This window comes from Crocuta crocuta, unplaced genomic scaffold (assembly GCF_008692635.1).
Source record: "Crocuta crocuta isolate KB4526 unplaced genomic scaffold, BGI_CrCroc_1.0 scaffold138, whole genome shotgun sequence".
In the NCBI taxonomy this organism is placed as follows: domain Eukaryota; kingdom Metazoa; phylum Chordata; class Mammalia; order Carnivora; family Hyaenidae; genus Crocuta; species Crocuta crocuta.
Genome location: NW_027532585.1, coordinates 442,518 through 468,524, shown reverse-complemented (window position 1 = coordinate 468,524; position 26,007 = coordinate 442,518). Strand labels below are relative to the sequence as shown.

The 26,007-nt window shown below is 47.6% G+C and overlaps 1 protein-coding gene across 7 annotated transcripts in view; it reads left to right on the top strand.

Annotated features, from left to right (window-relative positions):
• The window catches only part of TACC2 (transforming acidic coiled-coil containing protein 2), a 204,041-nt gene that overhangs the window by 31,807 nt on the left and 146,227 nt on the right, over nt 1–26,007 (top strand). For all 7 annotated transcript variants that reach the window (XM_077779596.1, XM_077779591.1, XM_077779592.1 and 4 more), the window contains exons 4-5: nt 14,080–19,308; nt 19,867–19,980. In XM_077779596.1, the coding sequence (XP_077635722.1) occupies nt 14,080–19,308; nt 19,867–19,980 (5,343 nt within the window). The remainder of the gene's footprint in view (nt 1–14,079; nt 19,309–19,866; nt 19,981–26,007) is intronic.

Genomic DNA, 26,007 nt, shown 5'->3' with positions numbered 1-26,007 from the left:
TCATTATTTATTTCTGGCAGGAAGTAAATACAGAGAGGAGAGTCAGGGCGGGGAGCAAGCTCCCGACTTGTGATACAGGCTGGGAAAGAAGGTCACGCGCTGAATTAGGTGTGTGTCTGCTTTCTGCTCATCTGGCTTCAACAGAGCCTGTAAAAAGAGGAGAAGGAGGAGTATTTTTCCATCCTGAGATAATCTCCCATTTATTGTCACAGTCTGGAAAATAGAGAAAAGTGAAAAGTGAGGGGAAAAACTACCCATGCACTCACCATCGGTAGACAATTGCTCTTAAAACATTAGTGTTTCCCCCAAGCTTTTCATTTCATGAGTCCTTTATTGATTGTGGTTGCTGTGTGTGTATGTGCATATATATTTTTATGTATTTAATTTTAAGTATCTTTAAACAATGTATTTATTGATATAAATATTTATATATAAATCTTTAAACAATATANTTAAATAACCAATAGAATACATTTTAGACCAATTTTAGGTTTACAGAAAAATTGAGCAGTATAGAGATTTCTTATATACCCCCCCTTCCTCCTATACAGTTTGCCTTATTATTAACATTTTGCATTAGTGTGTTATATTTGTTACAGTAAATGAACTAATATTGATACATTATTAACCAAGATCTATAGTTTCTATCAAGTTCTACTCTTGTGTCGTACAGCCTCTGAATTTGGCAAATCCATAATACAGTATCTTAGAGACATTGCAATCCATCGCCCTATCTTACAGAATAGTTTTACTGCCTTTAAAAATCTCCTGTCTTCCACATATTCATTCTTCCCTCCCTCCCCCTCCCAACCTCTGGTAACCACTGACCATTTTACTGTCTCCATGGTTTTTAATTTTTTTCCAATTACCTCCTGTCTTCCACATATTCATTCTTCCCTCCCTCCCCCTCCCAACCCCTGGTAACCACTGACCATTTTACTGTCTCCATAGTTTTTAATTTTTTTCCAATTACCTTTTTTTTTTTTTACTGGTATAAAACACATTTTGTAAGAGTATGAAGCTGAGAGCTTGATGAATGGTTACACGCATGTGCAATCAAGCCCACTCTAGATCTAAATCATTCCCATCATCCCAGAACATTCTGTCATGTCCCCTCCCAGTCAATACCCTGCCCAAGTATAACAACTATTCTGACTTCTGCCAGGTCTTGAACTTCATATAAAGGGGGATTAAACATCATATATACTTTGGTGTCTGGTTTCTTAAAAACAATATATATAGTTATATAACTATTTTTAGTTTATACTAAACTTATAAATAAGTTTACTTATTTATTTTGAGAGAGAGAGAGAGAGCATAAGGAGGGGCAGAGAGACAGGGACAGAGAGAATCCCATGTAGGCTTTATGCTGAGAATGCAGAGCCCAACGTGGGGCTCAGTCTCACAATTCTGAGATCATGACTTGAGCCGAAACCAAGAGTCAGATGTTTAACCAGCTGAGTCCCCCAGGTGCCTCTGGTATCTGGCTTCTTATATACACAGCTGCTTCTTGGTTTTTTAAATTATTTTTATTGTGGTTAAAAAAAATACATTGCATAAAATTTAGCATCTTAACCAATTCTGAGTATAGCTCAGTGTTGTGCAAATATTTCCATAGTTTCTTGACGTAGAAGCTGAGATCATTGATTTGAGAACTTTTTAAAAAAAAATATAGGTGCTTTAGTGGATTAAAAGTCTAAGTCCTGATTTAACTACATGTGACACATTTTGATATGTGTGTTCTCATTTTCATTTGGTTCAAATACTTTCTAATTTTCCTTTTAATTTCTTCCTTGATTCATGGGCTATTAGAAATGTATTATTTAATACCCAAATAGTTGGGGATTTTCCAGATATCTTTGTTATTACTTTATAATTTAATTCCACAGTAGCCAGATGATATACTTTGGATAATTTGAATCCTTTTAAATTTATTGAGATTGTTTAAAATGGGTAGAATATGGTCTATCTTGTAAATGTACCATTTTTACTTGAAAAGAATATAATTCTGCCACTAAAAGTGGCATAGTGGATAGTGTTTAATAAGCAGCAATTGGGTCAAGTTGGTTGATAGTGTTGTTCCAGTCTTTTGAATCTATACTGATTTTCTATCTACTTGTTCAATCAATTATTTAAAAAATTTTTTTAATGTTTTATTTTATATTTGAGAGAGAGAGCAGGGAAGGGGCAGAGAGACAGAGACAGAATATGAAGCAGGCTTCAGACTCTGGGCTGTTAGCACAGAACCCAATGCGGAGCTTGTGCAGTGAAATCATGATCTAAGCTGAAGTCAGACACTTAACCTACTGAGCCACCCAGGTGCCCCTTGTTCAATCAATTATTGAGAAAGGGATATCATTTTATAATTGCGGATTTGGCCATTTCTTTTTTTAAAAAAATTTTTAATGCTTTTATTTATTATTGAGAGAGCAAGAGAGACAGAGTGTGAGCATGGGAAGGGAAGAGAAAGGGGGAGAAACAGAATCTGAAGGAGGCTCCAGATTCTGAGCTGCCAGCACAGAGCCTGATGAGGGGCTCAAACTTACAAACTGCGAGATAATGACTTGAGCTGAAGTTGGATGCTTAACTGACTGAGCCACCAGGTGCCCCTCTTTTTTTTTTAATCAATTTTTGCTTTATGTATTTTGAAACTCTGTTATTAAATAAACTTAAAAAATATTTATTTAGTGAGAAAGAGAGAATGTGGTGAGGGAGACAATGTGGTGGGGGATAAGTGAGAGAAAGGAAGAAAGAGAATCCCAAGCAGGCTCCACATGCTGCCAACGTAGAGCCTGTTATGGGCTTGATCTCACAAACCATGAGATCATGACCTGGGCTGAAATCAAGAGTCAGAGGCTTAATGGAGTGAGCCACCCAGGCACCCCTGTTATTAAATAACCTTTCAGAATGTTTATGTCCTATTGATGAATTGAACCTTTTATCATGTGATGATCTTCCTTATGCCTGGTAATATTTCTTGCTCCAAAATATGTTTTGTCAGATATAATACAGACACAGCAGCTTTCATTTCATCATTAGCATTTTCACAGTATAGTTTTTTTCCCCTCATTCACTTACTTTTAATCTATTTATATTTTAAAGCAAAGTTTGAAATGCTTTTCTTGTAGATGGCATATAATTGGGTCTTCTTTTTGCCATCCATTCTAAATAGTACTGCCTTTTAACTGAAGTGTTTATAACATTTACATTTAGTGTGATTATTAATATGGTTGGTTTAAATCTACAGTCTTGTTTGTTTTCTCCATCTTTTTACTGTTCCTTTTACCCTACTTTTTTGTCTTCTTTTGAAAAAAGTCATTATTTTAATGATTTTATTTTATTTCCCTTTTAACTTATTAGCCACCAGTATTTGTGTCATGTAGGTGGTTGCTTTAGGATCTATACTGTACAACTTTGATGTGATGCATTTCAAGTGATATTACACCATTTCATGTACATTTAGAAGAGTCTTACAACAGAATATTTCTATTTCTTCCCTTTGGGCCTTTGTGTTTTGTTGTCATACATATTATTTCTTCTATGTATGTTTCAAATACCATGATATATGTTATTTTTGCTTGACATAGCCAACTATCTCTTAAAGGAGATTTAAATAATGAAGAAAAAAGAATTTGTATTTACCTGCAGAGTCACCATTTCTGCTGTTATTTATTCGTTTGTGTAGATACTGATGGCATTCTGGTGTTATTTTCTTTTGGTTTGTGGGACTTCAACATTTTTTGAAAGATAGATCTGCTGGTGCTTCATTCTCTTGACTTTTAAATTTCTGAAAAAATCTGCATTTCACCCATGTTTTCAGAAGCTGTTTTTGCTAGGCAAAGAGTTCTAGGTCGACAGTTCTTTTTTCTTTTACTACTTGAACTTGATTGTCCCACTGCACTCTAGCATGCCTGGTTTCCGACAAAAATTTCTGCCACCCTTTTGTTCTTCTATGGCTGCTCTTAATATTTTTCATGTTTTTACTGGTTTTAAGCAATTTCATTATGGTATACTTTGGTATAAGTTCATTCTTGTTTCCTGTGCTTAGAGTTAGATTCTTGTATCTGTGGGTTTATAGTTTACATCATTTTTGGCAAGTTTTGCAGCCATTATTTCTTCAAATAGTTTTAAAAAATCTCCCTCCCTCCTCTGGGGGCTCTAATTACACGTATATTTGGCTGCTTGAATTGTCTCACAACTCACTGATGCTCTGTTTTTAAAATTTTTTGTTGTCTTTTTCTCTGCGTGTTTCACTTTGGAGTATTTCTATTGCTGTATCTTTGAGTTCACCAATCTTTTTATCTGTAAAGACTAATTTGTTACTAATCCTACCCGGTGTGTTTTTCATTTTAGATATTAGAGTTTTCATCTTGACACGTTTTATGGGATTTTTTAAAAGATTTGATTTTTAAGTAATCCCTACATCTCACATGGGGCTCAAACTCACAACCCTGAGATCAAGAGTCACATGCTCCATTGACAGCCAGCCAGGTGCCTCTAATTGAGATCTTTTTTAGATCTTCTTTATCTGTACTTAACATGCTTCATTTTCCCTCTAGCCTTCTGAATATATGGAACACAGTTATAATACTTTTTAGAAAGTCCTTGTGTAAATAAACTTAAAAAAAATGTTTAAAGAGAGGGGCGCCTGGGTGTCTCAGTTGGTTAATCATCCGACTTCAGGTTAGGTCATGACCTCATGATTCCTGGGTTCAAGCCCCACTTCAGGCTCTATGCTGACAGTGTGGAGCCTGCTTGGAATTCCCTTTCTCTTCTCCTCTCTCTCTCTGTCCCTTCCTGACTTATATTTTCTCTCTCTTTCTCAAAATAAATAAACTTAAAAAAATTTTTTTTGAAGTCTTTGTGTACTAATTCTATCATCTGCCTAATTTCTGGGTTGGTTTTGATCAACTGAGTTTTCTTTTCATTGTGGGTCATATTTTCCTGCTTCTTTGCATTCCAGAAACTGTGGGGCCTTATGCTTTTGGATTCTGGATTTGTTGTTGTTGTTGTTGTTGTTCTTATAAATATTCCTGAATTTTGCTCTGGGATGCAGTTAAGTTATTTGTAATGGCCTAATCCTTTTTGGGCTCCATTAGATGGGACCAGAGCACTGTTTAGCCCAGGATTTGTTTTTCCAACACTGAGGTAAGATACTTCTTAGTGTTCTAACTGATGTCCCAGGAATTATGGGGTTTTCCACTGTGGTTTTTCCCAGCCCTGTGTTGGCTTTAAGGATTCTTCCCTATAAACCTTTCTGATGGTCTGAACCTAGTGTCAGGTGCATATACATATACATGCTGATCAGTACCTGGATACCCCCAGGTTTCTCTCTTTGTCCAGGTTTCTCTACTCTGGCACTCAATGCCCAGCTCCAGCTCTTCAAGCCCAGGAGACTCCCTGTGCCACTTCCTCAGGCCTCAGCTGGGGCAAGAGGAGCACTTACTCTGGCGTGTCCCATCTCTGGGGATCACAGGCCTCTGCCTCCCATGTCTCTAATAGCAGCCAGCCCCCCATTAGCCCAACCCCCTGTTGTTGTTAATAATAATTCTTTATGTGACACCTTCCAACCCAAGCTGTCTGAAAAGACCAAAAAGCCCCGGTATCAAGTTTCTTTCTCTAGTTTTAAATGGAAGTGCAGCAAAACACCTGGCATTTATTTTGGGAGTGGTAGGGAGATGCTTCTAGAAAACAAAATAATATGAGAGAGGATACTATGGGCAAGAGTTGTTTTTCTTTCTTTTTCAAGAGCAGCTTATACTGCATACACTTGTAGTCTCTTTTCTGTTTGTGGCCTCAAATGCCAACCTTGACAAGAGTTAATCTTCCCAAATCATCACCGCAGCTGTGTTAATGTTGGGAAGGAGCCTGGAATGGTTTTCCTGTCTTCAACATGGAACTGGTTCGCCCCTGGTGATGTTGACTCATCAATTCCCCCCATCCCACATGCATTTAGGCTGGTGGGATTAGAGAGAGGCAAATCTCACCAAAATAGGGTCCCAGTTGGTGACTGGGACTTGTTCTAGAAAGAAACCCTTCTTCACATTTCTTAGCACAGTACACGTGAGTTCACCCTCACATAGCTGACATTGGGGACATCTTTTTGTTCAGGGAATGCCCCATATTCTCTGAAAGATCTTTCAGTTATCAAGGGAAAATTCTTAAGCTTTGTACGTCTATTGTGTTGACAGAGGCAGGAAAATGATTTTAATACACATTAGAAGTCTTATCAGGAAGGAATGTTAGCAAAAACATGTTTAGCACTATTTGTTGTTTCTTGATGTCACAGCAAAGTAAAAATACCCCCATAATCCAAGCACACAAACAAAACTGTTGCTTGCATTTTCCCATGGATAATTAGTAGGATTTAAATTAAAATTAAGAAAATGGTCCTATTTAAGTAAATATTCCACCAAATTCCTTGATTTGGGCTTATTAAAGTTTCAAAGATTTTTTTTAAATGTAGCCTGTTTTTATTGTTTTTAATGTTTATTTTATTATCTTTGAGAGAGAGAGAGAGAGCAAGCAGGGGAGGTGTGCAGAGAAAGAGTGAGACACAGAATCCGAAGCAGGCTCCAGGCTCCAGACTATCAGCACAGAGCCCGACATGGAGCTTGAACCCACAAACTGTGAGATCATGACCCGAGCTGCAGTCAGACGCTTAACCGACTAAGCCACCCAGGAGCCCCTCAAAGATCTTTCTTTATTATGAATTAAAAAAAGATGTCCTCTCTAATGGGACAGTAGTTTTATTTTTGGTATTTGAACATTAGGAAAATGTCTGAACAATCAGAAGTACTAATTATGTCAGAAATGCATTTTAGTGAATTGGTGTCTGGTCATGACTTATCTAGATGCATTAGAAGGACAATGATAGTTGTGAGTGTCACACAGAGAGATGTGAGTTTGTGCTGGTGATGGGGAACTTGTGCGTGCAACAATCCGTCAGCCCCTTCCAGCAATCAGTCTGGGAAGCACAGAATTGGGCCATTCTGCAGTCTTTTGAATGCCACAAGAAAGACGCTGAAAAAATTGGTTAGAAGATCATTTATGAATATTCCTTGGAATTTAGTTGCCTGTCTTCCTCCCTATGCTATGCCCGATAATGGGTTCTCACAACCGGACTGACACTGACCGTGACCTTGAAGTCATGTAAAGGTTCATGTGGCAGAGTGCAGAGTGAATAAGAAGGAAACCATCCCCTCTCACACACACTCTTCTCCCTCACAACTCTTTAGAACCTACCAATATTTTCCTTCTGGCTATTGCATGGGCGGCTCAAGCCTCGTGGTCTTCGTTTTTTTTCTATCACTGAATGAGCATAGGAAAGAGTTAAAACTAGGTTAAAAATACAAAGCTGAGTCCGACAAGGCTGCTAAGGTCAGTGGGCTCCTGGGCCTCTGTGCAGGAAGCACTGTTTGGACAAATTAAGCTTGTGTGGACCTAATCTGCTGGAATTGCAAAGAATTTTCTGAGGAGGTGCCTTTCTTTCTCCATGAAGTACCGTGTTTAGCTGTTTTTTGTCTGTTTGTTTTTTAAAGTTTACTTATTTGATTTGAGACAGAGAGTGCTTGCATGAGCAGCAAAGGGGCAGAGAGAGAGGGGGAGAGAGAGAGAAGCCCAAGTAGGCTCCATGCTGCCAGTGCAGAGCCTGATGCAAGGCTTGAACTCACGAACCTCTGAGATGATGACCTGCGCCGAAATCAAGAGTTGGATGCTTAATCGACTGAGCCACCCAGGCATTCCAGCCATGTTTAGTTGTTGCGATTTGGCAATTTCCCTCTCTTTATTAACCTGAGCATTCTTTCCTCTGTGCAAATCACTTAGAACATAAATCCTATTCCAAACTCCCTGGAATGGGCATACATCTCACAGTATAGGAGTTAACTCAAGTAAGCAGGTTTTTACATCAGTTTAAAATATTATTCCTCATTTATATATTCATGCCATCATTCATTCAGCAGAGTACATATGAGTGCCAGACCGAGATATAAAAATAAATGAGATGAATTCCCTCTAGCCTCCAGGAGGTCATACCCAGCAGGGAAATAAGTGAGCTAACAAATAGACAAGACAGCGTGTAGGTACTGAGAGAGAGTCTGCACACAGGCTTTAGGAGAATGGAGAAGGGAGCATATGCATCCCAGGAAGGGAGTCCCTCTGTGGAGGGAGGTGGGGAGGGGCGCTCCTACCACAGAGCCAGGTGAGGGCATTTGCACTGTTCAGGACAGTAAGGGGGTCTTACCATGGAGGAGGGAAAGCAAGGAAGCAAGTCAAAATGGGGCTCCTGATGCTGCCCCCTGAACTAACCCTCCATACCCTCCCCAGAGCCATGAAGGCTGGGGAGGGCCAGCCCCAGCGAATTTGTCACATGACAGGCAGCTGGGGGAGGAGAAGGGACTGCACTTTCTTTCTCAGTGATCTTGAGCACCTTAATCCCCACCTGTGGGAAAACTGTACTTATAGGGGCTGCTTTCCCCATCTCACCAAGCAGAGGAGTCTCGCTTCCTCCGGAGGGATAATGCTGAGGGAGAAAAGGGCAGGAGAAGTGTCATGCTTCTCTGAGAGCTCAGCTGTGTCAGAAAAACCCCAAATCGGTGGACCAAGGCAGAAATGTGCACAGCTGAGCACCGCCCCCAGCCCCGAGCCCCCTCATCACCACCCCAGCTGCCACAGCTGGGATGGCATATTAGGATTGGTGGTTCCCAGGGGCTGCAGACAAACTCATGGGATCTCTCTCTACTCCTTGCTTTTCTTTTCTGGAGAGAACATCGGAATGTGATGAGTAACAGTGATGATGTAATGTGGGAAAATTACACTAATTTATGAAAATAACAAATCATTCACAGACCTCTGTACTTTGTAATTAGTAACAAATTTCTTGCAGCGCACCCCCTGGTTCATCAGACCCACCAGCGTGAGTAGGGCCTTAACCTCATTTCTTTGGAAGAAGCCAAAGTACATTGCCTTTTCTGAGCCTCATTTTCCTCTTCTGTAAAATGAAGTGTTTGGATTAAATAGGTTACTAGAATGCTAGGATTTCATGGAAGAAAAGAATGTTCCTGACCTTCAAAGCAAACAACTGTGATTTGGGAGCATTTCTGCATATTTAGAATCCTTGTTTTGGGTTCATTTGTATCTGTCCATCCACCTGTCCATCTACCCAACCATCTACCCACTCAACCATCCATTCATTCATCCATCCATCCATCCATTTACCCAACCATCCATCCACCAATCATTCATCCATCCATCCATCCATCTGTCCATCCATTCAACTATCCATCCACCAATCACCCATCCATCTACCCAACCATCTATCCACCCAATTATCCATCCACCCAACCATTCATCCACCTATCCATTCAACCACTCATCCATCTACTCATACATTCATATATTCAATATTTACTATACATTACACACTGAGGATACAATATTGAAAAGAGAAAAGCCTCAGTCTTCATTATCCTCCAGTGGAGGGAATGGTCATCAATCCATGCTGATGGCAACTGTGACAACGGCCATCACTAGGTGGGCCTGTGAAAGAAGATCTGATCCCACAGGCCAGGGAGGCTTTGTTGACACATGACGAGTGGAAATGAGACCTGCTGGGGAAGAGCAGGAGGGCTCTGGGCTCCAGGCAGATGCATGGATGGGGAGCTCCAAGGGGGATGAGACAGGAAAGGCAGGCTGGGGCCCTGGCTGATTGCAAAGTGAAGCCACTGGAGAGTCTTCCCACAAGGCTGATGGGATCAGGCTTTTATTTCTAAGCCATCGCTCTGGCTGCAGACTGGAAGACAGAGTCCTGCAGCCAGAGTGAACGGGAGAAGGGGCTACGGTGCCCATCCAGAAGAGGGGAGGCCAGAAGTACAGGGAAGCAGGAGGCAGGCCCTGGAGCCAGGCAGTGTGGGGCTTGATCTCGCTTTGCATCAGGAGCTCTGAGACCATGAGTCCAGTCCTAAACCTCTCTGGGAATATTTCTACACGTGGGCAATAAGGGCCATCCAGTCTGCAGGGCTACTGAGTGCATTCAACACGATCATAAAGGAAAAGTGCTTAGTGTGGGCCTGGCCTTAATAAATGCTCAGTCTGTGGCAACTCTCCATCGTGACGATTTTGCTTTATCGTTTTCCTGGTTCCCTTCAAGCAGTTCAGGAGCCATGCTTGTTTTTCCTCAACTGGTCTCCTTCTCTGAACATTCCTGGGTGGCTCAAGTGTATGTTTTCAGAACTGGGTATTTATGATTGTCTCCAGCCAGGGCAGTGGGGACGGCCTTTGCTGCATCTCTGTTGTCTGCTCAGAACTTTGCTGCAGCCAATCACCTCTCCTCCCAGCTTGCCTTACCCCACACTCCACTCTTGGTTATGCTGGGGGCCTCTGGTCTGCACTAAGGGGACTGGTACAGCCTCACCCTGCAACATCATTTCAACGCCAGCACCCCCTTCAGGCAGAAAACCCTCCATGGAGACATCTATGCTGCCCAGCCCACAAGAGCCCGCCTTAGCATTCTGAGCTGAATCTCCATCCCACACATTTTGATACAATCTTGAAGCACAAAAGGACATTATGTAACTTTCAGTTAGTGCAGAGCCCTCACAGATCGCTTCTCAGAATTTTTCCTGCCCTTGGGCAAATCTGCTTCTGACAAGTGGCTTTAATCTGGTTTTAAAAATTGCTTCGGATGGATAATCAAAGAAATTGCTGGTGCTCAGCTTATGCTAAATAAGCCAAGCAGGGCTCGTATTATGGGGGGAGTCATGTGCCCCACGCTCAGTGGGAATTTGCCCCCGTGGTTGTCTGATAAGACCCACAGGTTTTCAAGGTGCCCGAACTGAGGGAATCTATCATCTTGTCCGTCAGTCCACATGATGGGAAGCCACACACTCCCTCTAAGGGGCAGCTCCTGTCAGAGGCAGGTACCAGGAAGTGGTTTTATTTGTGTCATTACCCATGTGGAGGGGGCCGTGTTCTGCCCTTCTGGAGCGAGCAGCCCTGGGGAGGAGAGCTTCATTTCTGAATTACACACCACTGATCTCGTTAACTTCTAAATGGTGAGACCTCTAGTTAATGGGTGGGACCCAAAATGTAAAGCGCTCATTAAAAGGAAGGCGGCCAGATGCGGAGTGCAGAGTTGTTGATTCTAGGACAATCCATGAGCCAACGGCTCTGTGGCTTCCCGAGGTGGTTCCCCACATGGTAATCAGCGCTGGGCCAGGGCTTTCTGGGTGCAGCTGTTGAGTGGCCAGCTGAGGATTCCAGGGATTAATATAACTCACCCTCTGAGCATTCTCTTTTTGCCCTTACCAGCTCTGAAGGGGTCTGAGAATACGAATCTGATTGAGACGGTAGCCAACTCTTTCTTGGGCCCATCTTAAATATTTTCAGTACATCATTCCTGCATCCTATGTGCAGGAACAGGCATGAAATAAGGGTTAGTGGTGTTGTGACAGTGTGTACACATCCCCTTCAAAGAGGTCGAGCACATTTCATAGGTGAGGGGCCTGGAGGGGCTGGAATGGAGTCAGGGGAACAGACTAAGGGCACTAACAGCAGCTACTGGTCGATCACAGTTCCAGAGGCTGGACGTCCAACATGAAGGTGCCAGCAGACTCCATCTGGTGAGATCCTGCTTCCTGGCTCATAGACAGGTGTCTTTTCACTGAGTCCTCGCAGGGCAGAATGGACAAGGGAGCTCTTTGGGGACTCATTTATAAGGCCACTAATCCTGCTCCTGGGGGCTCCATCTTCAGGACCAAGTGACCTCCCAAATGCCCCACCTCCCAATGCCATCACCTTGGGGATCAGGTTTCAACATATGAAGTGGGGAGGGCGGGACACAAACATTCAGGTTCCCTTTGGGGAGGTTTTTATTCTCGGAGGCAGCATACATTGCTTCCCCAGTCTCCTTTGGGAAAATTCGAAGCCTCAAAATGCTGCAAGGATGGCACAATAAATACCCATATTCCTGTTGTATCCGTCTGCTCACACTGCCATGGACTGCTCACACTGTAAGAGCAGAAATTTACTTTCTCACGGTTCTCCGAGCTGGGGTTCCAAGGTCAGGGGTGGTTTCTGAGGAGACCTGTCTTCTCAGCCTGCAGATGGTGGCTTTGTGGTGTGTCCACTCATGGCCGTTTCTCTGTGTGAGCACACTTCTGCTGTCTCTTCCTCTTCTGATAAGAACACCACTTACATTGGCTTAGGACTCAACTTGTCTGACTTTATTTAACCTGAATTACCTCCTTAAAGGCCCTATCTCCAAATACAGTCACACTGGGGGTTAGGGCTTCAATATATGGATTTTAGGAGGACAGGATTCAATTTCAAATTTTAACAGGAATGTCTCCCACCTTGCCCCTGTGTGCATCCCTGATGAGTGAGTGAATATTCCCTGCCTGCATTGGAAAGCTGGAATTCTGGAAGTGAACGTGTAGAGTAGAATCTTTCCTCCGGTCACATTCAGAGCACTGTGGGCGTGTGAGGGGTGCCTGGGTGGCTCAAAGCATCTGACTTTGGCTGAGTTCATGATCTCACAGCTGATGAGTTCGAGCCCCATGTCAAGCTCTCCACTGTCAGCACAGAGCCTGCTTCAGATCCTCTTTCCTACTCTCTCTACTCCTCCTCTGCTTGGATACATGCGTGCTGTCTCTCTCTCTCTCTCTCAAAAATAAAATAAACAGTAAAAGAAAAAAAAAGCACTGTGGGTGTGTGAATACTTGAATATGTATGTATGTAACACTTACAAGACCATTCCATAGATTTTTCTCCCTATAATAATTTTAAAGAGCGTGGGGAAAGCCCTAGAAAAACAATACTTCTCTTAACCTTGTATTGAGCAATTTCTCTTGGCAGTGAAAGGTATATGATCATAAGAAGTATATAGAATCACAGCTATGTCAGAATAAGAAAATAGCATCCTTTAAAAGATTGTGTAGGAAGAAAAGGAAATTCACAAGAACACTTCAAGTGTCAAGCATGTGGGAGACATTTTTCTTACATTTTCAAATTTTTGTATTGGCCATGTATTATTTAAAAATTTTTTAAATGCACTTAATAAAAACCATGGAGTCTTAAAAAGCCCAGTCCGGATATGGCATGTGATGAACTATTCTGCAGTAACCGGATAGCTGGATACCTACAGCAAATCCATCATTCTGAGCTGCGTTCCCCCAAGTTGCCAGGTTTCATGGTTTTGCTTCCCATGCTGTCCAGCGAAGTAAGTTCAAGTTAGGGCAAACATGGGCATGAAGGTAATTCAGCTCCTGAGAATTTTACATATAGGTCACATGCAGGATTTCCAGACCTAAACAGACTTGAGTTTCGGATTATGCCGCTCACAGTACCACATGTTGAATTTAAGAATCGAGTCAACTATTATCAAGAATAGCCCTTTATTTCTTTTTTAAAAAGTTTGTTTACTTATTTATTTAAAGAGAGTGCAAGTGGGGGAGAGGCAGAGAGAGAGGGAAGGAGAGAGAATCCCAAGCGGGCTCCGTGCCGTCAGCGTGGAGCCCGACTCAGGCTTGATCTCACAGATCGTGAGATCGTGACCTGAGCCAAAATCCAAGTCAGACGCTTAACCAACTGAGCCACTCAGGTGACCCAAGAATAGCTCTTTATTTAAAAGCATGGCTTTGCCCTCTTGTGCCTTTTTTCTGAACATCTAAGGGTCCATGTATGTACTTAGGGCTTCCTTGTAAGTTACACGGAACTGGCTCAAACCCTCTATTATGGTTTATAACTATTGAAATCTTTCTCATTCTCCTGCATTTTGGACAATTGGGAATTTGTTTCCATATTTCTCTGTTCACAACCGGGCAACATGGAAAGCTCCAAGCTGAATGTGTGTGATACCCCTGCATTGATTTTTGGAGAAAGTAAAGGCTTGTGTGATGGTTATGGGAGGGGGGGATTTGGGGGGTGTGGTCTCTTCACGGAGAGGAATGAGCTGCATGGGGATGGTGTGTTTTGTGGTCTTTAGCAGGAGAAAAGGTGGGGGTGATTCTGCATGTGATGTGGCTCTGGCCTCACATCCATGAGAATGAATGAAACACCAAATGTTTTCATTGTTGGCAGTGCCGGGCACCGAGGCTCCCGCCCCACTTCTGAAGGCTCTGCCAGCCTGGATCCGTGCTTCGTGTTCCCAGAGGTGACAGAGCCGAGCAAATGCCCCCAGGAAGCCTGGGGCCCAGAAGCTTCGCCACTGCCCTGGCCACCAGTGTCCTGGGAGCACGGGTGCCCCCCAGCCTCCACGCCCTTTGCCGAGGGCCCCCCAGAAGGTTGCCTGGCAAGCCCCGGAGTAGCACCTGAAGACTGGCCCCCTATTCAACACCCCAGGAAGGAACCTTCCCCACATGCCCATGGGGATGCCCCAATAGCACGTGTCTCTGAAGGAGACAGTTCTACTCAATGCAACGTGGGTGCCATCGTCCCCACTGCCCAGGACAGAGGGGGAGACCTGAAGGAAGACGGACATAAATTGTCTTCCTCCAGTTGCACTGACCAGTTGCCAGCAATGTCACCAGCACCCCCTCAAGAGCTGATGAAGGGACAGCTGTGCGGAAAAGATGGCCAGCCTGGTGGCTTCGAGTCCCAAGGGAAAGAGGCAGGTGGCCTTCCCTTCGTAGAGTGCAGGCAGGGGGCGGCTTCTGTACCAGCTGCAGCTCAGACAGACGAGGAGAGCTCAGCTGGCCTGGAGGAGTCCCCCACCAAACACGAGACCCTGACCCCAGAAGACCCAGCGCCCAGGGCCTTAGACAGAGAAATGTGCCAAGTGGAGGTAGGGCTTCAGGCTTTAGCTGATGACTCAGGACTCCTCAGGATCTGCCCTGCCACCGAAAGCAATTCAGGGGCTGCGCCCGAAGCCGGCACAGGTTCCCGGGAAAGCTGCCAGCAGCAAATGGGAGCACGTCTGGCACACACAGAGCTGCCCAGGGCTCCACCGAGTCCCGCCCTGGCTCCCGGACCCCAGGACTCTGGGAAGGAGGCCGTGGATGCCAGTGGTGCTCAGGGGCCCTTGCAGACAGAGGGCCAGGGAAGCAATCCCAGTACAGGCAACCTGCTCTCAGGGGCTTCGCTTGTGAGCGCAGAGCCTTCCCCACCGGCCCCGACAGAAGAAGTACGTCCACCTTCAGGCTCCACTGGGCAGCCAGCTGCTGGGGCCGGTGCTGCTGCAGAAGAGCCCAGCTGGCCCACCAGAGAGGTGGTTTCCGGGGCTGCAATGCCAGTTCTTACGGGTCCGGCCAGAGGGCCAGCAGACATGGGGGTGGGGGGATGGGGGAAGCACGCAGCAGGTCTCAGAAATGAGGGAGAAGGTCTAGAAGGGAGCCCTGCAGAGGGTCTTGACCCTCGGCCCCAGGAGGACAGGGGAGAGCTTTCAATGAGGGACCATGAAGTCCAACAAGGGGTACCGCCCCCTGCCCCACCCTGTGCATCAGGTGAAAGTGCCAGAAGCTCACCGGGGCCAAAGGATGAAGCCATGACCCCTGAAAGCCCATCAGAAGCTGAGGAAGAGAGCAGACTACCTGGGGCCAAACCCAGGGGACAGGAAGAGGTCCCAGAGCCACTTGACAGCAGAGCTCCTGAGAGCTCACCGGGAGAGCCCCCCGGGGCCTTCAGCTACCAGTCCGACTCAGAGGCAGAAAAAGACGAGGTTTCCGAGCGGAGCCATGACACAGAGAGCACTGTGCATTCTGGCACGGACTCAGCACAGCCCCTCAAGAAGGAGGGTCCTGGTCCCACCGGCAGGCCTGGCTCTCCATCGAAAGAGGCAGCTTGGAGCTCGGCGGCCTGCGGGGTGATGGGGGAGGCCCGTGTGGCCTGGGCCTCTGGCTCACAGCACAAGCTCCCTGCGGCGGGTCTCCTCCTGCCACCTGCGCCAGACGGAAGTGGTGAGCACATTCTTCCCGAAGAAGCCGTCCGGGAGGGGCCGGGGCTGCAGACTCAGTGTCCTGACACCCTTCAGGACACTGGGGGATTGGAAAGAATGGACCGTCTTCCTGCTTTAGAATCTGAGAGAGCAGATTTCCTGTCAGCTCATGCTGCAGAGGTCAGCCCCAAGGCCCAGGAGGCCGAGAACACATCAGAGACAGAGATGAGGCGCCCCCCGTCTGTGCCAGGGCCCGGCAGCTGTGACGGGGATGGCTTGCTGACATCGCCAGGCCAGCCTGGTGGGCTGGGGCATGAGGCGGCTGGTCAGGAAGTCCATGCTGATGGGGACTTGGGCAGTGGGGAGAATTTGGCCATGCACCCTGGGCTCCCGATGCTCAGCCTGGAGCAAGATCAGCAGGGAAAGCCGCCCTGCCTGGGGGACCACCGGGCACAGGGGGCTGCTTCTGAGGGCCCCTCAGCATCTTCTGAGAACCCTCTCCAGCCACTGCAGGCAGACCCGGAAGCGTCCATCGGGGACATGTCCTGGGAGAAGCCCCAGCACTGTGAACACGAGGAGGACACTTACCCAGGGGGTCTAGGCGTTACGAACACAGGCTCAGATGCTCCTCAAAGGCCTGTGAGGCCTCTGGAGGGTGCGTGCTTGCCCACTCAGGGCACAGAGGAGCAAGCTTCCAGAACAGGGCTTCAGGCTGTGCTCCCCAAAGACAGTCTGGCTGATGCCCCAAGTTCAGCTCCCAAGGACACAGTTCCAGAACGTCCTGCCACCCAGCAGCCGGAGCCAACGGCCCCCGTAGGACCGGAGCTGCCAGCGCTGGGGCAGAATGGGCCAGAGGAAGCAGGCAGCGGCCCGCCTTCCGGGCCCCCCCCTCCCGCGGCAGACACTTCGAAGGACCCTCGCCCCGCAGATGTCTTGAGCGGATCGGAGACCTTCTGTGCCACGCAGGGGCCGAGCGAGTTCCGGCAGGAACCGGCAGGTGTGTCCAAAGCCAGCAGTCGGCGTGAAGAAGCTTGTCTCCGTGATGCAGGAGTTTCAAAAGCAGCTGACGCTCGGCCCCCGCTCCAGGGCTTGGGTAAGATGGAGAAGGCAAGTGGGAACACAGCGGGGACCCCACCTTGTGGGCCTGACTCAGGCGCTCTCCTGGACGCAGCTCACGGGACGCCAGCCCCAGCGCCCGCCAGCCTCGGGGTCACACCCACCCAGGATGCCCCAGACAGAGAGGCGTGGGGTGAAAGCCAGGGAGCCAGGCAGCGACCGGCGCCGGCCGCGCCGAAGGACATGGAGCAGCCCACGGCCCTGGATGCAGAGGCCCAGGGGCTTCTTGGAAGTTGCCCAGTGGCCCAGGATCGAGGTGCTGATGAGGGCGCTGCGGAGGCCGGTGGGCACGCTGAGGAAGGAGACCTGGGGGAGCAGCGGGCACTGGAGGGGTCAGCGGGAGCTGCTGCGTGGGGCGGCTTCCTTCATTCTGAGCAGGGCGCCTCCCCCGGGAAGGAAGCTTCTACCTTTGCCCCCGGGGGGCCCTACCAAGTAGAGTTGTGTCCGGCCAGCTGCCAGGATGCGTTGCTACCGGCCAGAGAGCTGGGCTTGATTCCCAGCAGCAAGGTGGATACTTCTGCAGCACAGGCTGTCCCCAGCCCAAAGAGCCGCCTACTACTGGGGCCACGAGAAGAGGCCTCCCCGGACACCCCCTACCTGGATCTTGCTGGTGCTGCTGGGAAAGGGGCAGGCCCTTGTCTCATGGAAGAGCCTCTGCCTGCCCTGGAGCATGCTACCCCCATGAAGATTTCTGCCGGCTTGCTGGCCTCTCTCTCACCACCAGGAGCTGCCGGTGGGGAAATCTCTGTGGCACAAGCCAGCAATGGAAGCTCCAAAGCCGGAAGCTTTGAGGGAACTGTGGGCTCTGTCCCCTACCTGGACAGGATGCCGCTTCTGACCGAGAGTGAGCAGACGATAGGGGAGGAGGGGGCGAGAGCGCCTGGTGCAGGCACCCAGCCGGGGGAGATGCCAGCGTGCCCTGCCAGTGAGGGAAGCATGGCAGGTGATGATGCCCTAAGGGAGATGGAGGGCAGCGGGGAGAGGATGGTGGAACCTCCTAAGGATCCCAGGAGGGGCACCTCAGGTGGTGTGGATGCAAGCTCTAAGAAGACGGGCATGGGCGTGATCGCTGGGCTCCCTGACTTCAGGGAGCACATCACCAAGATCTTTGAGAAGTCTGTGCTCAGAGCTGTGACTGCGGATCGGCCCCAGAGTGCAGCAGGAGAAAAGCGGGGGTCCGAGGGGAGTGTGCAGGGCAAGGACCTCGCGGGGTCCTCTCCAGACGAGACTCAAGGAGCGGCCATCGCCCCTCCCCCTGCCCTGCCCGCTGGACTTAGGATGGGCACAAGGGAAAAGATGCACGAGCTGCCTATGGAGGCTGAGATCCCTTGTCTGGCGCCCCAGGAGCCCGGCCCAGGAAAGCTGCCGGGTCTGGCAGCCCCAGTCGCAGAGCAGAACCTGCCAGGTGCCAGCGTGGGACAGGAAACGACCGGTGTCCTACGGATGGTGCAGGACAGTGAGAAGCCAGAGAGGGCTGCGGAGTTTGAGCCGGGGCCTGGGGGCCAGCCCCCCTCACAGCAGGGCGGGGGCCAGCGGGAATCAGCTTCGGGTCTCTCCTCTCCAGCAGCTGTATCGTGCACGCCCATGGGAAAAGCTGCTGACTTCCAGGTGGCTCCCCAGAGCCACGGAGAAGGGGCCTCAGCTCCAGAAGACAGAAATCCCCCTGGAATGTACCACCAGGAAGCCTCCACGGGCGACAGTCAACCCAGAGAGGATGACAGTGCCTGGGGCTGTGCTCACACAGGGGGTCCCAGTGACATGCCAGTGTTCACCTGTGCCCTGGGAGCACCTTCTCCCCGTGGGGCTGTTCCGCTTGTGGCTGCAGCCGTCAGTGCGCCCTGGACCCCCGACACACTTGGGGCTGAGCAGAGGCATGGAGGTAATGCTGGGATCTCGAGAAACTCCCCAGGCCAGGAGCGGGCCCCAGAGCCACAGGCTGGGGAAGTCGCAGCCACTCCCCTGGAGCCCAGCTCGGCGGCAGGAGCTGCTGGCGAGGCAGAGGGTGACGTCACTCTGAGCCCAGCTGAGACCAGGGCATGGGTGTCTGCTGACCAGCCCGAGACAGGTACTACAAGGATGTCCTCGGGTGCTGCTCCTGGGCCAGTGTGGCCAGGGATGGGCGGGGCCCCAGGCTGCTCTGATGGGGCCCCGGGCACGGAGGAGAGCCTGTCGGTGCACCGGCTGGCAGAGGAGCAGCCAGGCCCTGCGCCCCCCACTCCTGCCGGGGGCGGCAAGCTGCCAGTCTCCTCACCTCCAGCGCCTGACGGACCTCAGGACCCGCTGCTGCAAAACCTGGCCCCAGGAGCGCTCCACACCGAAAGGTATAGACCAGGCCAAACGCCCAGGGGAATGCGGGGCCAGCGTCACAAGTGATTCCCATCCTGGGTTTTTAAGAGTCAGTGAATTAGACGGGGTTTGTTTTTTTTCTTTAAAAAAAAGCTAAGTTGTCCATACCTAACTGTTGAAATTGACCAGCTTGCCACCTCTGAGTGTGCGGAGAGTCTCAAAAATGTGAGCAAAATGCTGGAAGCGGTGAGCGGTTTGTTTGGCGTGTCCTTCCATTCACTTAACGAAAACTGTCTGAAAAGCGTGGAGTGTTTACTGGATGGCGGCACGCTCTTGGGTCAGACGTTAGAGTCAATCGTATGTTTTCCTGGTGCCCAGATACATCTGCTTTTGAATCTGGATTTATTTATACAGAGAGGCCCAAATGATCCAAAGGCATCTCAAAGCCGCTGACTGCCGGAAGGTGATTTTGTCTAGGGATTTGGGGGTGGTACCCACTTAAAGCTTTAATTGGGAAGTGGGCTTTATTCAGTAGGATGCGGAGACAAATTCTTAGCTTCTTACCATCTATTGCTTTCTTTATGTTATCCCAGAAAGAGCCCCGAGACTGATCCATCGATGTCGCCTTCAGTTCCTGAGAAGGATGCCGGAAATGTCCTGGGCAACGTTGTTTCAGACGAGGCCAAAAGTGTGGGAGGAGCAGAAAGGTTAGTAAAAAGGTATCGGCCTTTGGAGAACCATGAGGCCTTCCTCTGGCAGAGACACCCTGGGTGTTTTGCAGAAGAGAGTTCTGCTGACACACGAGTCCTTATATAAGAAAGAAGCAAACAGCCTTTCCCACTCGTCATATGGGTGAGGCAGCGCCCAAGATGACTGAGGGATCCATTGTTATAAAGGGGATGGAGTGAATTTCACATCTGAGTTTATCACCTTAAAAAAACAACAACAGCTTTATTGAGATGTAATTCACATGACATAGAGTATGCTCATTTGAACTGTACAATGTGGTGGCTTTTAGTAAATTCACAGTTGTGCACCATCACTACAGTCCATCTTAGAACATTGTCATCCTCCTCAAGAAACCCTGCATCCCTGAGATATCACACCCCAGCCCCCGCCAGCCCTAGACAACCACTAATCTGGCGCATTGCCTTCTGAGGCCAATGGGCTCAACACTGATTTAATCTCCGAAGCAGGAATGTCTACTCACCAACCCCAGTCACAGTCCATAGAGATCTCGAGATTAGGAAGCAAGTGACAGGTGTCACTGTGAATCCCGGACCCTCACATTTGTGAGACATGCGTCTGCCGCTTCTTTCCTCACTGAAGTACCACCTGTGGCTGTAGAAGAGCAGCTGCTCAGAAGTTTGACCTTCCTGGGGAAATGTGAACATCCCTGGACCTTTGGCTGTTCCGGTGCTGTGTGTGTATGTGTGTGTGTGTGCGCGCGCGCGCGTGTGCACGTGTGTGTGCACGTGCGTGTGTGCGTGCGTGTGTATATGCATGTGTGTGCGCGCACACATGTGTGTGTGTGTGTGTGTAGCAGGGTGGACTTTAAATTAGTACCTGTGGCAGCCCAGTTGCCTACCAAACAGCTGCAGGCATTTCATAAATGATTTGATTCATATTTTGCACGTGTGGAAAGAATGCACAATCACCTGTTTTTCGAGTCTGAGCACTTCCACCGACACCCAGCTGCCTTTCCTGCCCTACAAGGGCACCTCTTAAAATGCTGCGCCAGCGAGAAGCAGGCACGTGCTGCCCTGGGCAGATGCAAGTGTAATGTGTGCACTGGACACTTGTCTCTGCTGCTGACTAGCATGTAATCCCCGCCACCCCCAGCCCTTACCAGTGTGTGTTTTTTATACTCTCAGTTAAAGTGCAGGAGGGATCTCTAGCTAGGAAAATCCTCTCCCTCCCCACAAATGACATATTAGTGCCCTTCTCAATGGCCCTGGAGGCTTTATCACATTCTTGGAGAACTCGGGACCAGGCATGTGGTAGCTCAATAAATATTTCATGGTTCATTGTTGTAATCATTTAAACATTTAAAATCATAATTTCTAAATTAATATTAGAAAAGTATAAAGAATAAGAGAAAACTCTACAACCACACCACCTAATGATTACTGTTACTTGTTATTTTGTGTATTTTTAAAAAATATTTATTTACTTTTGAGAGACAGAATGAACAGGGGAGAGGCAGAGAGACAGACAGACAGACAGACAGAATCTGAAGCAGCCTCCAGGCTCTGATGAGCTGTCAGCACAAAGCCCAAGGCAGGGCTTGAACTCGCAAACCGCAAGATGTTGACCTGAGCCAAAGTCGGACGCTTAACCGACTGAGCCCCCCAGGCGCCCCTTATTCTGTGTATTTTTATCCACTCTTTTTTTTCTATTTAAACATATGTAGAGTGTTTTGCCCCCTGCCGTCAAAACTCTGCAAACATGTCTTGGCTGAAGTGGTATGACTTGATCACAGTTTATTGAGCACTAACATTTAGGTGATGAGTAGTATCTCTGTTCCCATTGCTCTGATGGAGGGTCTGCAGGGTGGTAGACTCTTAGAATCTCTTAGAGGTGTACCATCTGACTTGACAGCCGTTTGTCACATGTGCATGGTAATGCACTGTGAGTGTAAAATACAGACTGGTGGAGCGCCTGGGTGGCTCAGTCGATTAAGCGTCTGACTTCGGCTCAGGTCATGATCTCACGGTTCATGATTCGAGCCCCACATCAATCAAGCTCTGCATTGACAGCTCAGAGCCTGGAGCCTGCTTTGGATTCTGTGTCTCCCTCTTTCTCTCTGCCCCTTCCCTGCTTGTGCTCTCTCTCTCTCTCACTCTCTCTCAAAAACAAATAAATGTTAAAAAAATTAAAATACATACCAGATGTTGAAGATTTCACATGAAAAAAACCCACAAGATACATCGCTAATAATTTTTATGTTAATATCTGTTAAGATAATAATATTTTTGATATATTGGGTTGGAATATATTATTACATTTCATTTGAGTATTTTTTTTCCTATTTCTAATGTGGCTACCAAAACTTTTAAAATTACACGTGTGTGGCTTTTGCATCCTTGGCTTGCATGGGTGGCTCACCGTCTATTTCTGTTTAGATCATTTGGCTCCAGAACCTGTCTTATCCTTGTCCTTGTGCTTGAAGGAAATGAGGAGGAGGGCTGGCTTTTCCTGTACTTTGGGTTCTTGGGGAAAAGGCCTATCCCAATCTCATTGGCTGAGGATTTCCAGAAAGAATTGTGAATGGACTCTCTCCTCCATCCTGCTGGGTAGGGTGAACTCTGGTTCCCCTCCCTCGAGGGGGACCCGGGGGCAGCAACCTCTGAGCAAATAGTTTACGACAGATTCCAGCTTACACTTGGCAGAACCATCAGAGATTTCCAGAAGATAGAGACCAGCTCTTTCCAGCAGAATTAGGACACAAGCCACAAATGTAATCTTAAAGTTTCTACTAGCCACAGTCAAAACTAAAAAGAAACAGGTACCATGAGTTTCAATAATCTATTTTATTTAACCCAATATATCACAGATATTATCATTCTAACATGTGATTGATATAAAGATGATTAATTTGATATTCTGCATTTTTGTTTTCATACTAAGTCTTTGAGAGCTGGTGTGTATTTTATTGCCACTGCACTCAGTGTGGACCAGCCACATTCCAAGTGTCCAACAGCCACGTTGGGGGTGGGGGCTGACCTATTGGACACCACAGCCCCTCCCGGAGCTCTGACACCTGTCGACAGTGATCCAGAAGTCCACACCTTCCCATGGGGACCCCATATGCCCACATTTCTCTGCCCAGCAACCTCGTTCCTATGAGGTGTTTTTTTTAAAGGTTATTTATTTATTTTGAGAGAGTATAGGGGAAGGGCAGAGAGAGGGAGAGAGAATCCCAAGTAGACTCTGCACCAGCATTGGGGCTCGAACCCACAAACCCCGAGATCATGACCTGAGACAAAATCAAGAGTCAGACACTCAACCGACTGAGCCACCCCTCATTCCGGCAGTTTTAACACAAATGTTGGAAACACTTCTTTGCCTTGAGGAAGAGGCTCAGTACCTTTGGTGAATCCTTTTGCCACGTGGGAGCCGTGCTGTGGACCTGGGCAGGCCTCAGAGAAAGTTCCGCGAAGGGGGCGTACAGCCTGGGACTAGAAGGTGTGGCCCGTGAAAGTGACATGCAGCAGTAGTCTGGGGCAAGTGGGGTGGCCACACTACAGCAGATGCTACCAGGGGCTGGGGTGGTGATAAAGGTCAGAGCAGGGGCCCCAGATTCACAGCCCAGCTCTGCTCCTTAGTTACATACATAGCCTCAGTTTTCCCATCTGTAGAAGGGGACGACAACAGTGATTCGTGGAGTTGCTGTGAGGGCTGAAATCATAGATTCCAGTGAAATACTTGTACATTCTGCTGCTCGGTGGCTGTCGGGTTCCCTGTCACCTTTCTCTGTGGGGTGGCTTTTCCTCGTGCAGTGAACCGAATGGCCCTCATGTCTTCCCGTGCAACTGTTCTCCTCAAGTTGACATTCCAACCTGGCTGCCTTTCTTTTCTAGACTGAATTCCTTGTCTGCTAAAATATCGTACTGGCTGAACAGAGTGAATTCTTTCTTACCCCTACTGTGTAGCCCACAGGGATCTGCTTCAACTTGGAAGTTTGTGAGATTGCATTTTACTGCCAAAGATACTTCTGAGTATCTGTAACCGGGTGCCATATTGTATCATATTCCAATTAAAAATCTAATGTTTTGAGTTGTGATGGCAAGAGGAAGGCATATCAAAGCCAGATTTTCTACTCTCTCGTTGGTTACCAAGTACTGTGCTTCTGTTGAATTTATTGGGTTTTGGAGATTCTGTAGTCTTGAACAGAGCTGATACTACGATCAGGTTCAGTATCTTAGAAATGCGTCTTTTCTGCTTCGGTGACAGGATAGTTTGATAACCCGACCCCATACACATGTAGATGTCAGGAGCACAGGCATGGTTATTGCTTTATTTCCCACATTTTGAAGCCAAATTGGCGCTGCTGGTGGATGTGTCTTGGGTATCCTGTGGCTTCGCCACCACCCCACACCTGAGGGGTCCGTGTGCCCCCAGTTCTGAGCCACAGGAGTTGATTTCTACACTGTGTGGTCTCTGCCTGTGGGAGAGTGTGGGGCCCGCAGGCGGCCTCCCCTTATCTTTAGATTCTTCTGCAGAAGGTGCTTGACTTTGATTTCAACTTTGCACACATATGACTCTCCTCCTTGTGGCTGGAAAATCCAGAATTTGGCATTTTGATGACACACCACTGATGGTCAGGTATGTAGTTCTGGAAAACTAAATCCAACTATATCCAACTTGGAAAACTAAACCCAAAAATATCTTGGATATCACCGAGCTTGCTTTTTGCTGAATATTTATTTACAGGGGTCTTTTTCTTTTCCATTTGGGGGAAACAGTTGGAAAGCTATCATTTCCAATTATTTTAGTGCATGTTGAGAGAATTTAATTATTCCCAGATGCTCAGGGTCCTACAGTAGACCTAAGCTAACCCGTGAAGGGCAGTTGGGTTGAAAAGTTGAGGGAGGTCAGGAGGGAGAGGGGAGGGAGACAGCTGGCATTGTGCCGAGGAAGTCCTAGCTGGCCTTGACAGTGGGCTTTGGATCATTTTTACCCTTCCTCCCACGTTGGCTTCCCACTCAGTCTCCATCTCTTCCTTCTCTCTCCTCCTCCTCCTTTTAAAATTACCAGCTGTGACACCGTGTTTTTGAGTTTAAGAATAAGGTTTTGAGGATGGCTACAGCTGTGTAAATTAAGAAAGAGAGAGCGAGAAAAAAAAAAAGCATTCGAGCGTAGTTCTCTTAGGAGGTAAAGCCAGGACGACAGATCCCTCTTTCCACCAAGATCCTTCTGGGTTCAAGTTCATATTCTTTTGGTTCTATTACTTTAAACTCCCTTTGGAGAAGGGTTGGCCGTTACAGACCTCCTCTGGCACTCCTTTTACTTGGAGCTGCGTTCTTCCCAAACAGGAGAGGGCCGAGTGAGACACACCCGTTCACATCCCAGCGGCCTCTCACTGGCTGTGCGGCCTTGGATATGCTGCTCAACTTTTTGATCTCCTCATAACTATCAAATGGGGAGAAAACAACCCAAAAAACCACTTCTCTGTTAGGGTTGGAGTTAGGATAAAATTAGAATGTTTCTAAAGCGTCTGGTATGACGTCCGGTGTATGGTAATAAACCATATAATAAATAAATAATGATAGCAAAAATGGTAACTACTATTACAATTTTATATGTATTTATTCAAAAGCATCCTGGCAATTAAGCAAAAGGAAAATGTGGCCACAGTCTCTAAATGGGATAGTCACAGCCCCCGCAGGAACACGGAGTCTGACACTGGACCAGAGTCGTTTTCCGCTGCCCGGCCTGTCCGTGCCTCCATTGTCTATCATGTCTAAAGCTGCTCAGCTCCCGGAGAGTTTGTTACGTGGTTCAAAGGTGCGTAGGATCTGAGGACTCCACAAATGATGTGGATTTATAGTATCATCCACAGCTTCAGTCATTGTGAGCCATCACATATAAAAGTCAAAGGACCTTTTAAAATGTAGCCTTTATGTTCTGAAGCCTTTGTGCTCCATAATTAAAATGAATTTTCCTGGAGGTGAAGCTGTCCCTTGGAAAAACGCCAGGTCCCATTGGAATGCTGGCTTCTGGGGCGCCCA